This window comes from Maylandia zebra, linkage group LG13 (assembly GCF_041146795.1).
Source record: "Maylandia zebra isolate NMK-2024a linkage group LG13, Mzebra_GT3a, whole genome shotgun sequence".
In the NCBI taxonomy this organism is placed as follows: Eukaryota; Metazoa; Chordata; class Actinopteri; order Cichliformes; family Cichlidae; genus Maylandia; species Maylandia zebra.
Window position 1 is genome coordinate 2,131,054 of NC_135179.1, and position 13,462 is coordinate 2,144,515.

The following is a 13,462-nucleotide window of genomic DNA, read 5'->3' on the forward strand; positions in this document are numbered from 1 at the left end:
ACAGAAAGGAAGGAGGCGGGTGGATTTCCCCTCCTCTTATCACTCTGCACAAGCACAGACCCTGAGTCAGTGAAGGAATCTTAATGGAGTCAACAAGGAGGTGAAACTGTCCGTACTGTGTTCACACAGAGAGCAGCAACAACAGGCACAACGCCCACTGAAGCCTTTTATCGAGCGGCTCAAAGACATAAAGTACCTCAAAGTATTTAATAAAGCAGGTAAATAAATCCAAAATGCTACAAATGCAGAAAGCTTTTCACTCACAAAAAGAAAAGGGCAAAAAAATGTTCAGAAAACATTAAATGAACTGAAAATGTCTCTGCATGAAAGAGTGTCGATCACATTTATTGATCCGTTATAAACACAGAGCTGGAGCCGGTCGGAGGAGGAGGGGAAACGTGACTAAACCCTTTCCTCCTGCAGAGGAAACAGGAGGCGTGACCTCCTCCCTCCCCCCCCTCCTTCTCTCTCCTCCAGCTGTTTAAAACCGGCTGGCGCGTGAGCCACACAGATGCAGACATGACGGCAGTGGGAGAACTGGTGCTGGTGCTGGGATTATTGGTGAGCGCTCACTGCGAGGTGAGAGCACGAGACCCCGAGGTGGAGGAGGAGGAAGGGGAGCTGGGAGGAGGAGGAGGAGGAGGAGGAGGAGGAGGAGTGCTCCCCCTTCACCCCAGGACGACCGAGACCAGCCCACTGGGAGAGACGGGGAGCAATCCGGCCCGATCCGGGTGAGTCCACAAACCACTGCCTCCTCACTCTGCAAAAGAAAAATAATTTCATAGAAAAAATGTTTTTTTTTGTTTCAGTGAAACTTTTTGTTGCTGTGAAGTTTTTTTTTGATTATTTTGGATCCTATTATTTATTTGGCATTTCTGCTTTTTGTTTTCATAGTTCTGGAACATCTGTTCATTTCTACTCCTTCATGGTTTAATCTTTATTTTGCAACCCCCTTATTTGTGAGTTGCACCACTTTGTGCTCATTTTGCATCCCCTGTTGTTTTTGTAACATATCATTTTGTTTATTTTGAGTTTGTGTGGTAATTTTGCATCCCGTTCTAGGGTAGAATAAATCCACCTCTCTTTGGTGTTGGGTCACAACACGTTAGCGCGAGGCTTGAATCAGCGTTTGTGTCGATGTGCTCAGAAATAAGACGTCTGGTTGGGATAACATTTCCTGCTCTTGCTTCCTGTGGAACATCAGGAACAATGAGAGCGGCTGTGGCACTGAAGGCTGTGACTTTGGAAGAGGCGTCCTCTGATTCAGATGAAGCTTAAGATAATCTTTGGTTAGGGCTGTGGACTCACAGTGAGCACGCTAAGTTTGCAAGGAGAAGCTCTTTGTCTTTGTGGCTGTTCTGCAGTTTGTTTTGTCGGCATGTTCAGACACGCTCACCGCTCTGGACCTCACACGCTGATCTGCATCTTCTTCACGTGCAGGGCCTCCTCTTCATCGGCTCTTTGTGATAGGTGTAAAGTTGAGAAACAGCTTTGCCCTGTTGACTCTGTCATGCCAGCATAATTTTAACAGGCTGCAAACACATGCATGATTCATGTCCCCTTAAAGCCTGTGCTCCAGCTGATGGTGAAAGAAGTCCTTTATTCAGAGTCCCACCAACAAAGTGTAGTTCAGATATGAGACGGGGTCTGTGAACACATTAATCTCTCGTATCTTTGGACTTGAGTAAACATCTCCTGTCTAATTCTGCATGTCAGCACTTTGGTTTCTAATGGCTTTGTCATCATTTTGCATCCCTCTTTTACTTTGCTTGTGAATCTGGTGTCTTTGCATCCATCTGATGTGTGGTAGTTTTCTTATTTATGCCTCCCTGTCCTGATTTTGTTGTTTGTTTGTTTTCTTCCCATTTTGTGAACATTTTGTGTCCCGTTTGGTTTGGCTTCTCTTTGAGGCCATTTTATAGATTCACTTGATCCTTTTGCAGCACTTGTATTTAAGGTCATTTTATGGGTTCAGTTTAATTATTTTGAATCACCTCTTTGACATTCATTCATTTCTTCTGTTGCGATGTTACTTCATGTCTGCTTGACTTTTTGTTAACTTGACATTTTTCCTCTTTTATGCTCATTTTGTCTCCCCTTCTTCATTTTACACATTTGGCTGTACTTCCAGGTCCTTTTGGAGTAACTGTGACATTTTATCATTATTTTACTTGGTTTGTTTTTGAATTTGTAGATTTTCTTTCTTGTGTGCACATTTAAGCAGCTTTTCAGTGATTTTACAACTTTCTTGGGGCCATTTAGCATCCCCCTGTTGGTAGTTTTGTGTCTCGTTTGAAATGCCTTTGCGTTCACTTTTAGAGTATTTTCTAAAAGACAACAGTTATATAAGGGAGGACTCTCTGACAGTGAGGATTATCTTACAGTGTTTGTTTTTCCTTCAGTCACATTTCATGATGTCTTAAGTGGAGTGGACGCTGAGATGTGGAACGTGTTTGTTGGAGCTGAGACTGACAGACTAAATAAGAGGATTAAATCTCCAAAAGGGTGACTTTTTTTTGTTTTTGGAGTATGCTCAGAGGCCTCGGTCATTATTCCGACCCACATCCATCGTACAGATTCCCAGATAAAACGATCCCCCGGGCTCTCAGCAAAACAACCCTCTATTAGCTCTTTAAGTGCCCCCATCAGCCCCCATCACCACAACGCTGCTTTAATCACACAGGCGGAGCTCTTTGTGCTGTAACGATAACAGCTCCTTTCCTCACGGAGTCGGAGGGCGGCTGACTGTGTACATTTTCATCAGAGGTCAAAGGTGAACGGATAGTTTTTGATTCCTTCATGTCGAGGCTGCCGACGTTTTCAGGTCCTTTAAAAAAGATCAGCTCGAAACTGCAGACGTGCTGCAGGAACATTCAGACCTTGAAATAAACACTTTATTGTATTTTATTCAGTTTTTTTATTTATATTTTCTCTTAACAAAGTGAGCTCTCTGTTTTTTCTTCTTTTTCTTTAACCCTTTGACGTTATTTGAACAAGATACTACACTGTGCAAAAGTCTTGAGCTGGCTCTCATTTCTTGACAGTTTACTTCCAAGAACTCGGACTTCCTTCCCGTCTCAGTTCTCCGGCTTCCTGAAGCTCTTCCAAAGTTCTTCTTTGGACATTGGCTGCTTTTTCACCCATTTTCAGTCCAGTCCTCACACCTGAGAGATGTTTTTTGAATCTTGGTCATATCAAATATTTACTTCCAAGCTAAACTGCTCCATGTGTTTACATGGGAAGACTGTTGCACAGTGCTGGGTGTAGATGCATGCTGTGCTTTTCGGCTGCCCTCTTGTTATAGAATTTTGAAATTATGTGTCTGCGGGAGAAAATGGACTGAGCGCGCTCAGATATTTTAATTCTTTCTCTTTGTGTGCTTTATGTGCGCATGCCTCCAGGTGACTGTCATCAGCGTTCAGATAACATGTCCTCCTCATCGTCAGCGCTGTAATCGATGATCATGCAGGTGTGTCAATCTGGTATAAAAATAATGGTGCAGGATGAGAAGTTTAAAGTGTTTAAGGGCTGAAGATGATGAGATCAGGCTTGTATCTTCCACCACGGTCACATGTCTGAGCTGCACATGCTGATGGGTGCAAAGCATAATTTAATATTCATCGTGCTTATTTAAAGTGTGCACAAAGTCTCAGGAGAGCACCGCCGGTTCATCCAGCACCGTCTGCAGCCACATTTTCATTAAACTGACTGCAGACCCTCCTGATCTCAGCAGGATGAAGCCTTCGCATCTTCCAAACTTCACGTTGCTGAGAGTGAGCTCTGTGTGGTGTTATGACATATCCGTCCTGACCTCCTGCAGCCTCGTTATTCAGATCGAGGCTCTTTCACAAACAGCCTTCAGATATGAACCTGAACTCTCGGCCTGCAGCAGGAACCTCAGCGGCCTCGGCTTGTTTTCCTCCGTGTCTCTCGGGATGACTCTTCCTCGGAAACGCTAAGATCTTGATCTTGTACGCTCACCAAAACAAATGCGCACACAGCTAAACGCGGCGGTTTGACAGACCACAGCTGTGACGCCGAGCAGATTTGAGGATGTTTGGTCCACGATGTTTAAAACACAGTGACACCTCCTCCTTAGAAAATGACTGACAGAGTGAAATTAAACCCACTGACTGGATGTTTGTGTTGGAAAAGCTCAAATCTCTTCAGGCTGACTCACACTGAACATGTCAGTGCTCCTCTTAAAAGTTCAAAAACACACTGTAACATCTGTTGCCGACAAAAAAACCCAAACAGCTTAATAAGCTGATAAGATGACAGCCAGGAACGAGTAAAACTATTACAAAATGCTGTTATTAATAATGCAACAATAATTATTAATAACTGCATGGAGACACAAAATAACTTGAAAGATGGAAAATGATCACAAGTAGAGACAAAATCTCAAGAGGATGGAAAATAAAAACCAAATGACAGGAAAAAAAATACTATGAAGGTGTAACATGATCACAAAGAGACACCAGGTAACTGGAAATGGGAGCATTTGTTAAAAAAGAGATGCGCAAGACATGAAACGGGATGCAAAATGAGGGAAAAGGCTAATAGAAAACGAAATAGTAGAAAATAACGACAAAGTTTGTGCAAAGAGATGGAATATGGCCCAAAGTTAACCACAGGTCTAATGATGAGAAATAAATTACCAGAATGAATGATGAATCACCAAAGGGATCCCATTATATAAAACTGGTGATAAACAGATTGGTATCTTTACTGCCTCAGTTTTTGAAGATTCTTGAAAAACTATTTGCAAACAAACTAGATTCCTTTATTGATAAATATGATTTATTGAATGATCATCAGTATGGCTTCAGAAGAAACCGTTCAACATCTCTGGCTGTGATGGAATTTATTGAAAATATTGCAACGGCTGTGGACGAAAAACAGTTCGGAATAGGTGTTCATTGATTTACGTAAAGCCTTCGATACGATAGATCATTCGTTACTTTTACAGAAGTGTGAAAGGTAAAGAGGTGTTGCACAATTTTGGTTAAATAGTTACTTGAATAATAGGTTCCAATATGTGAGTATTAATAACATGAAATCTAAACTTAGAAAAGTAACTTCCGGAGTTCTGCAAGGATCTGTTTTGGGACCTAAGTTATTTTTACTTTATATAAATGATATTTGTACAGCCAGTGATACTTTAAAATATGTGGTGTTTGCTGATAGGACATAAAGAAATTACGGAAAACAGTGGAAACAGAACTCATGTAATTAAATAGATGGTTTGTATTAAATAAACTATCATTGAGTGAAAGTAAAACAAAATTTATGTTATTTGGAGGTAGTAAAAGTAATATTAAAGTAAAATTGAATTTAAATAATGCTGAAATTGAAAGAGTATATGAGACAAATTTTTAGGAGTAATTATTGATGATAAACTTTGTTGGAAGCCCCACATCGAACATGTGAAACGGAAATTATCCAAGTCTGTTTCTATTCTTTATAAAACAAGAGATTCTTTGAATAAGAACTGCCTTGATTTATTGTATACTTCCCTTTGTTTGCCTTATATGGCCTATTGTGTGGAAATAGGAACACATAGAAAACCTATTTGGATTCAATATTTAAATTGCAAAAAAGAGCTATTAGAATAATAAATAAAGTTGGATATAGGGAGTCCACCAACCAGTCTTTTGTAGGATCATCTATGTTAAAATTCATGGACATTATATATTCTAAAACTTTAGAAATTATATATCGAGTGATGACAAAGAATGTTCCAATTTGTATTTTAAGTATGTTTCAACTAAGAGATGCAAAATATGATTTAATGGGGTCTTATGTGTTTGAAATGCCTAAAGTGAGAACCAATGTTAAGTATAGATGTGTGTCAGTTATGGGAGTGAAATTATGGAATGGACTTAATGATGAACTGAAGATGTGTTTTTATTTGTCATTTTTCAGGAAGAATTAAAAAATTTGTATCATACAAGGTAATAGAAATTTGGTTTGATGAATAATTTTGTGTTGATTTAATTTCTTGATTTATCATTGATTTCTTTTCAAACTGTTATGTAACTTATTTATCAATGCTATTTATTTTCTTGGCTAAGGATTTGATTATTCGTATGGGGGTAAAGGACAGGATAATTATAAGCCACAAGGCTTCAGCCTATTCCTTTTTCGGTTACTGTTTGGTTGAATACTTTTATGTAAAATTATAATCTGTTGTTGTTGTTGTTGTTGACCGAAAAATAAATTTAATTTCAAAAATGTCCAGAGTGGCGACACACAGTGACTTCAAAGGCGGACGCTAAATAGATTTATGAGGAAAATGACAGAAGAAAAGCCACTAATATTATGTAAAATGACTATAAATATACAAAGTGACCACAATAGTATACAAAATGAGTGCAAAGGAGGAGAAAATGGACCCAAAATACAGGCACAGGGATTCAGAATGTCCACAAAAAGGACAGAAAAATGACTTTAATATGCAGGTACATTAAACAGGTACAAGGATGCGAAGTGATCAAAGGGACACCAAATATTGCTAAATTGGTGCACAATAGGTACAAAGATTAGAAAAATAATTTCCACAAAATCCCAAAGGGATGCCAAATAGTAACAAGAGCAACAAGTGTTATTGTTGGCAGACATTAAATGATCACAACGGAACAATCATGTCTGATCACGACAAGTGTTAAAGAAATTACTAGAATTATCCAAAATGAACAGACTCAGAGGCCAAGGGACGCTGAATGGGCACAGGGATGCAAAATGACCACAAAGAAACACAAAAGCTCTATAAACAGATGCAAGATGGTTACTAAAAGTTGTTCAAAGGTCTACAACGTGAAGAGTAAAAGATGTAAAAAGAGCTCAAATCTCTTTATCTCTCATTTCTTCTGTGAACACTCATTCCCATCATCCTTCGCTCTCCTGCTACAAGTTCAAGCACAAATTTCGAAATGTGTTCTAGGAAAATATCGTCTGCTCTCAACTATAGGAAATTACAGTCATTCATCACTGAAGTAATTCCTGGCATGAGTCAAACATCCATCTAAACAGCTTCTCTGCAATCCAACAAAAACAAAATCCCCTCATTTAGTTTCACTTTGTTGCAGCGGCTCATGTTTGTGAAGATAAAGTGTTGAAATGAGTCGGAGGAGTTTCCACTTCACTCTCAGACCTGCAGGTTCTCGCTCTGCTCGCACATTTGAGGAGTTTTCTCAGGATAAATGACGAGATTAGCCTGCATGATGTGGTGCAGAGCCCCGAGTTTAGTCTGACGGGTCAAATGGAGCTGAAGGTGGAGATTAAAGAGTTGCTCTCTGATGTTGTTGCACTGTCTCACACTCACCTGTGCACGAAAGACGTTTAACAGCTTAGTTTCCTGGAAATAACACGATGACCCAGCGTGCAGCAAGCACAGACGGGCCCCCAGCATCCCACAGAGGAGCCACACTCCCCCCAATTACAGAGATTTGTGCTCTTTTTGCAGTTACTTTGTTTTTGGATGTTTTTGTGTCTTTGTGGTTAACTCTTTTGTGTTGCTGTGTTGTCTCATTGTAGTCCACAAGCTTCCTAATCTGCTCCTCCAGCTTGCTCATGCATTTGTGTTTCAGTTTAGCCTGGAGTCGATCTGCGAGGTGTGTGTGTGTTTCTGCTTTATTTGTTTGAAAGTGTGTGTTTCGTTGTTCAGGCTCAGCAGCAGGATGAGGGGAGACTTCCTGTATTGAATTACTCACACTGTGAGGACAGATTGTTGAGTAAAAGTTCAGCTACAGAGGGGAGGATTGTCACATGCTCCTGAAATAAAATGGACCAGGTTAGCCTATCAAATTAAACCTTATCTCAACATTCTTTAAGGTGCAACGAGAAACCCCGAAGACCCCGAGGACATCGATTTAAATGATCCACAAAGGAGAACAGCATGAATGTGAAACACACAAAAGCCACAAGGAGATGTCAAACATTTAAAAAGAGGATGCACAATGACCACAAGGCTGGAACTTTAAAAGATGAAGGAGTGAAGAAATGCCCTTTAAAGGGAAACAGCCACGGGAAGGATCAGAACATTTACGAATGGATGCACAATGGCTGACAGGCGGAGGGGGGGGGGGGCAACCGCAAACGAGTAAAAGTTACGAGAAAATGATGGAAAATCACTACAAGATGCACCCCCCCCTCCCGGGATGCAACTGTGGAGGCTTCAGAGGCCTCGTGCATCAAAACTGGGAGTCGTGTTTGTCTAAGACTCGCGTCCAGGAGCACAGACGAGGTCGTGAAACGTGAAAATACGAACTCTGAGAGCTGTTGGTGCCACCGTTCGCCAGAGTCAACAGACAGGAAGTCCCGAGATAAACAGACACACACACAGAGTAGCTGTTTGCTTCAGCGTTCAGTCGACCAGTAAACTGTGGACGCTCTCTCTCTGCAGTCACACAAACTGACGCCGTTCTCGGGCTTCATGCTGTGACTGCTCCTTTCTACACATCCTGTACTCGTGACTGAAAGCCTCAGCAGGATTACGTTTTTCTTTTAAACTAGACTTAAACTGGACATAGATGGCTTCTTTTACTCCTCTTTCAAACCGTCTGTCCTCTCTGTCCAAAATGTGAACATTGGCATCCTCGAAAGATTGACCTTTGTCCTTTAGGATGCCAATGTTCACATTTTGGACAGAGAGGACAGACGGTTTGAAAGAGGAGTAAAAGAAGCCATCTATGTCCACTGTGAGCGACCATCTTTGAACAGAGGCGGTGGTTTACGACACCAACTGTAATCTATAATCTCGTTTTGAGATCTTTTCTCAGTCACATCCTGGGCCGTCTGACCTCAGGAAATCACATGATAGGGTGGGGCCAGGTTTCACAATGAACTCACCCGAAACTCTGGTTGATTGGGACCCACACCCAGTTTCACACCTTGGCTCATGTGATTAGGTAGAGGAGCATTAGGGGGTCCTTTGTCCCTCTTGAGGGGGGAAACTCCCACAGGGTTTAAATCTGGGACTCTCCACCATTTGACCTTAGAACTGAAGAAGCTTCTCGGATGAGAGGTGAAACGTCTTCAAGCAACTTAAAGAAGTCCAGACACTTTTCTTTCCAAGCTCCTTAGACTGCACTTGGTAATATTGCAGATCAGGGAGACAGTTTGTTTGTGTGTGTCTGTCTGCACATGTGTGGTCATCTACAGAGACCATGTTGTGGAGTCTGACAGCAGTGGGAAGGAAAGACCTGTGAAATCTCTCCGTCCCACACCGTGGGTGCTGCAGCCACTGAAGGAGCTGCTCAGTGCTGTCACAGTCTGCTGCATGGGGTGGGAGATGTTGTCCAACAGGGATGACAGCTTAGCCGCCGTTCTCCTGTCACTCACCACCTCCACTGGGTCCAGAGGGCAGAACAGAGCTGGCCCTGCGGATCAGCCTGTTCAGTCTCTTCCTGTCCCCGGCAGAGATGCTGCCGCCGCAGCAGACCACAGAGTAAAGGAAGGCTGAGGCCACCACAGAGTCATAGAAGGTCTTCAGGAGTGGGCCCTTCACTCCAAACGACCTGAGTCTCCGCAGCAGGTACAGCCTGCTCTGCCCTTTCCTGTAGAGGGCGTCTGAGTTATGAGTCCAGTCCAGTCTATTGTTCAGATGAACACCAAGGTACCTGTAGCTGTCCACAGCCTCGATGTTCATACCTTGGATGTTCAGTGGTTGCAGTGGAGGATGTTTGTGCCTGTGGAAGTCTACCACCAGCTCCTTGGTTTTACTGGCGTTGATCTGGAGGTAGTTCAGCTGGCACCAGTCCACAAAGTCTTGAGTCAGTCCTCTGTATCCTTGTCGTCTCCATCAGTGATGAGGCCGACTATTGCAGAGTCATCAGAGAACTTCTGCAGGAAGCACTGGGTGGAGTTGTGGGAGACGTCTGCAGTGTAGATGGTGAAGAGGAACGGAGCCAGAACCGTTCCCTGTGGGGCCCCCGTACTGCAGACGACCCTGTCCGACACACAGCCCTGAGTCCTCACATACTGTGGTCGGTCGGTGAGGTAGTCCAAAATCCATGTAGTGAGGTGATGGTCTAGAGATGGCACGATACCACTTTTTTATGTCCGATACCGATATCATAAATTTGGATATCTGCCGATACCGATATGAATCCGATATAGTGTTTTTTAATCAACAAAACTGTTTTTTAAATATCTTGCTGCATTTTGTATAAGTTCATACTCAAGTTTAAAACAACAACTACACTAAAGCTATTCTGTTATACCTGTATGCAAAAAAAAAAATTTCATAGTTCAGCAATACTGATCAATCTAATAAACTTAAACCTACACCATCCTCCCTATTCTGGTATTTTAAAGAGTACTTAGCATAAATATTAAGCAACCTAACTAATAGGGTTCCAACTCCCAGCAACAACAAAAATAAATAAATAAAAAATAGGGAACCACCCCTCACGCTCCACCTCATGATGCTTAATCGACGTAATCAACCTTAATTTGATGCAGTGTGAAAAAAAATGCACAGAAATCAAAAATTTTTCAAGAAATATTAAATAGATTCAACATCTTTCTTCAACAAAATTGCAGACTGCACAGATGGTACCTTCCCAAAGGAAAAAGTACTATAGCTTACTAGGGTGTATATATTAGACTTAATAGTCACTATATACAGTAATTGACTTCTATTCATTTTACATCAAATTAAAACTTTGGGTGTCAGATAATTATTTATTAAAAGCTCGACATTTTAAATGAGAATAAGAAAGAAAAGTGTGTCTTTGTGCCCCCTTTTCCCTGTTCATGCCCTATCGGCCCCCCTGGCTAAACTTTGCTAGATCCGCCCCTGCACAGTTACCAGCGTCAGCTACGTAGAAAAAGATCCTGGAGTAGAAAGTAATATTAAATACATTCTAACAACAGCTGATCAAGCTTAAACGTGCTGCTGTTGTTCAGCCGCTGGTTTCCTCTTTCTGGTGCAAAGTGGGCCAAAAACAAACAAGAGAGACGGACTCGCACAGAAAAGCCGATCAGCTGATCGTTAAGCAGTTTCATGATTGAAGTAGCAGCCAGAAGAGGCAGTCGCTCCATATATCGTTTGGTAAGCTTAACGCAGGAATGCTTTACAAACATTCAGAGATGGACTTACACACTTGCTTTACTTCTCTCGGGATAACTTTGTCGGAGATGAAATGCCGGGTTGCTAGCGAAGCTCCAAATGCTATCCAGACCACCGACAGGTCCCGCATGCCACAGCCGCTCTATCACGTGATGCATACTGCTCCGACGTGCTAACGTTCTGAGGTGAGTTACGGCGTGTTGCAAGTTTTGCGAGGTGCTTTCGTGATATTTAATGGATCGGATTACATTTTTTATTTTTCTCCGATATCCGATCCAGTAATTTAGGTCAGTATCGGACCGATACCGATACGTAATATCGGATCGGTCCATCTCTATGATGGTCCACTCCAGAGTTCTCCAGCTTGTCCTTCAGGACCGAGGGAAGAATAGTGTTGAAGGCACTGGAGAAATCAAAGAACATGATTCTCACAGTGCTTCCAGCGGTCTCCAGGTGAGAGAGGGAACGATGTAGGAGGTGAATGATGGCATCATCCGCTCCAATGCCAATGGTAGGCAAACTAAAGTGGGTCCAGTGATGAGCTCACCAGGCGCCGAAGCTGAGCCAGGACCAGCCGCTCCAGGGTCTTCATCAGGTGGGATCAGGGATTAAAACAAACCCAAAGACGAGCCTTGTGTCTTTTCACAAAAACAAAAAAAGAATCAAAACTTTAGTGATCAGATCCCAAAGAGATGAAAACCACGTCAGAACAACCGAAAAGAGAGAGGACATTTAGAAAAGGGATGCAAAATAATTACAGAGGTATCAGGATAACACGAGGCAACTGCAAAGGAACAAGAAGCATTTAAAAAATGATGCTAAATTAAAAACCATGAAAAATGTCTTGGAGCAAAAATATTCATAAAGGGATGCCAAATTAACATAATAACTAAAAACATAGTTTTTAGTTATTCTGGTGTTACTATTTCATTCGCCGTTGTCTCACAACAAAAACATAAACTAAATCTGCATTTTTGGACTCGGCTCACGTTTTTATTCTTATTCTGTGGTTTTCATGGTTGATTACTCTTCAGAGAGTGGAAGAGGGCTTTTCCTTGAAGCTGAGTGTTGGTGGCCACTGAGAAGAGGGCACAGTCTTTGACCTCTGACCCCAAACAGGAATACAGAACAACAAACTGTGTGTGTGTTTCCATCTTCCTGTAACGCTGTGGACATCTGGGGTTTTCCTGGCTCACAACCGGCCTTTAAGAGGAGCCGACTACACGTCTGTGCACATACAGCAGAGGCAGTTAGACCGAGTTACACACAAATATGTGATCTTTCATCTTGTTCTTAAAGGAGCACTAACATTTTTTCTTAGCAGGAAAACTGTGGACATATCACACTACATCCTGACTCTGTCTGTGTGTGTGTGTGTGTGTGTGTGTGTGTGTGTGTGTGTGTGTGTGTGTGTGTGTGTGTGTGTGTGTGTGTGTGTGTGTGTGTGTGTAGGAACTGGTGTCCGTTCGTGCATAACCATGTGCAAACGATGGCAGTTATGTGTGGAACAGAGAAGTACACCATCAAGTCCCAGAGTCCATGTCCGAGCGGGACGCCCGACTGTCACCTGACCATGTGAGTGTCTTTGGTTCGTGGCTTCAGCTGAAGAAGACTGTGACTCATTCGTTGATCATTTTAGTTTTTCTCATTGGGGATCGTGAGGTTTCTATAACACCGTGAGTGTAAAATGCGTTGATCTTTGCTCAGTAACTTCCAAATCTGTTTAATATGTAGATATGATATATATCTATCTAACAGACTCCAGTTTGTGCATGTAAATGGAGAGTCCTCTTCACACACTGAGGTTAATTATGGAGTTCCACAGGGCTCAGTGCTAGGACCAATTCTGTTTACATTATACATGCTTCCCTTAGGCAGCATCATTAGAAGACATAGCATACATTTACACTGCTATGCAGATGACACCCAGCTCTATCTGTCCATGAAGCCAGATAACACACACCAATGAGTTAAACTGCAGGAATGTCTTAAAGACATAAAGACCTGGATGGCCGCTAACTTTCTGCTTCTTAATTCAGATCAAACTGAGGTTATTGTACTCGGCCCTGAAAAGCTTAGAAATATGGTATCTAACCAGATTCTTACTCTGGATGGCATTACCTTGGCCTCCAGTAACGCTGTGAGGAACCTTGGAGTCATTTTTGACCAGGACATGTCCTTCAATGCACATATTAAACAAATATGTAAGACTGCTTTCTTCCATTTGTGCAACATCTCTAAAGTTAGAAATATCCTGTCTCAGAGTGACGCTGAAAAACTCGTTCATGCATTTATTCTGTCTCGTTATTAGTCTCTGTCTCTCTTTCACAGCATGTCTGTATCCTGTCTTCCTTCTGTCACCAAAGTGCTTGGTGACAGTGGCAT

At 42.0% G+C, this 13,462-nt stretch overlaps 1 protein-coding gene across 2 annotated transcripts in view; it reads left to right on the plus strand.

Moving 5' to 3' along the window:
* Positions 1–494: 494 nt before the first annotated feature.
* Positions 495–13,462, plus strand: part of mmrn2a (multimerin 2a) — a 29,496-nt gene continuing 16,528 nt past the window's right edge. Inside the window, exons 1-2 of one of the 2 annotated variants that reach the window (XM_024804777.2) lie at positions 495–731; positions 12,530–12,652. In XM_024804777.2, the coding sequence (XP_024660545.2) occupies positions 520–731; positions 12,530–12,652 (335 nt within the window). In that variant the 5' untranslated portion in view covers positions 495–519. The remainder of the gene's footprint in view (positions 732–12,529; positions 12,653–13,462) is intronic. The other variant, XM_024804778.2, reaches the window with a different exon arrangement.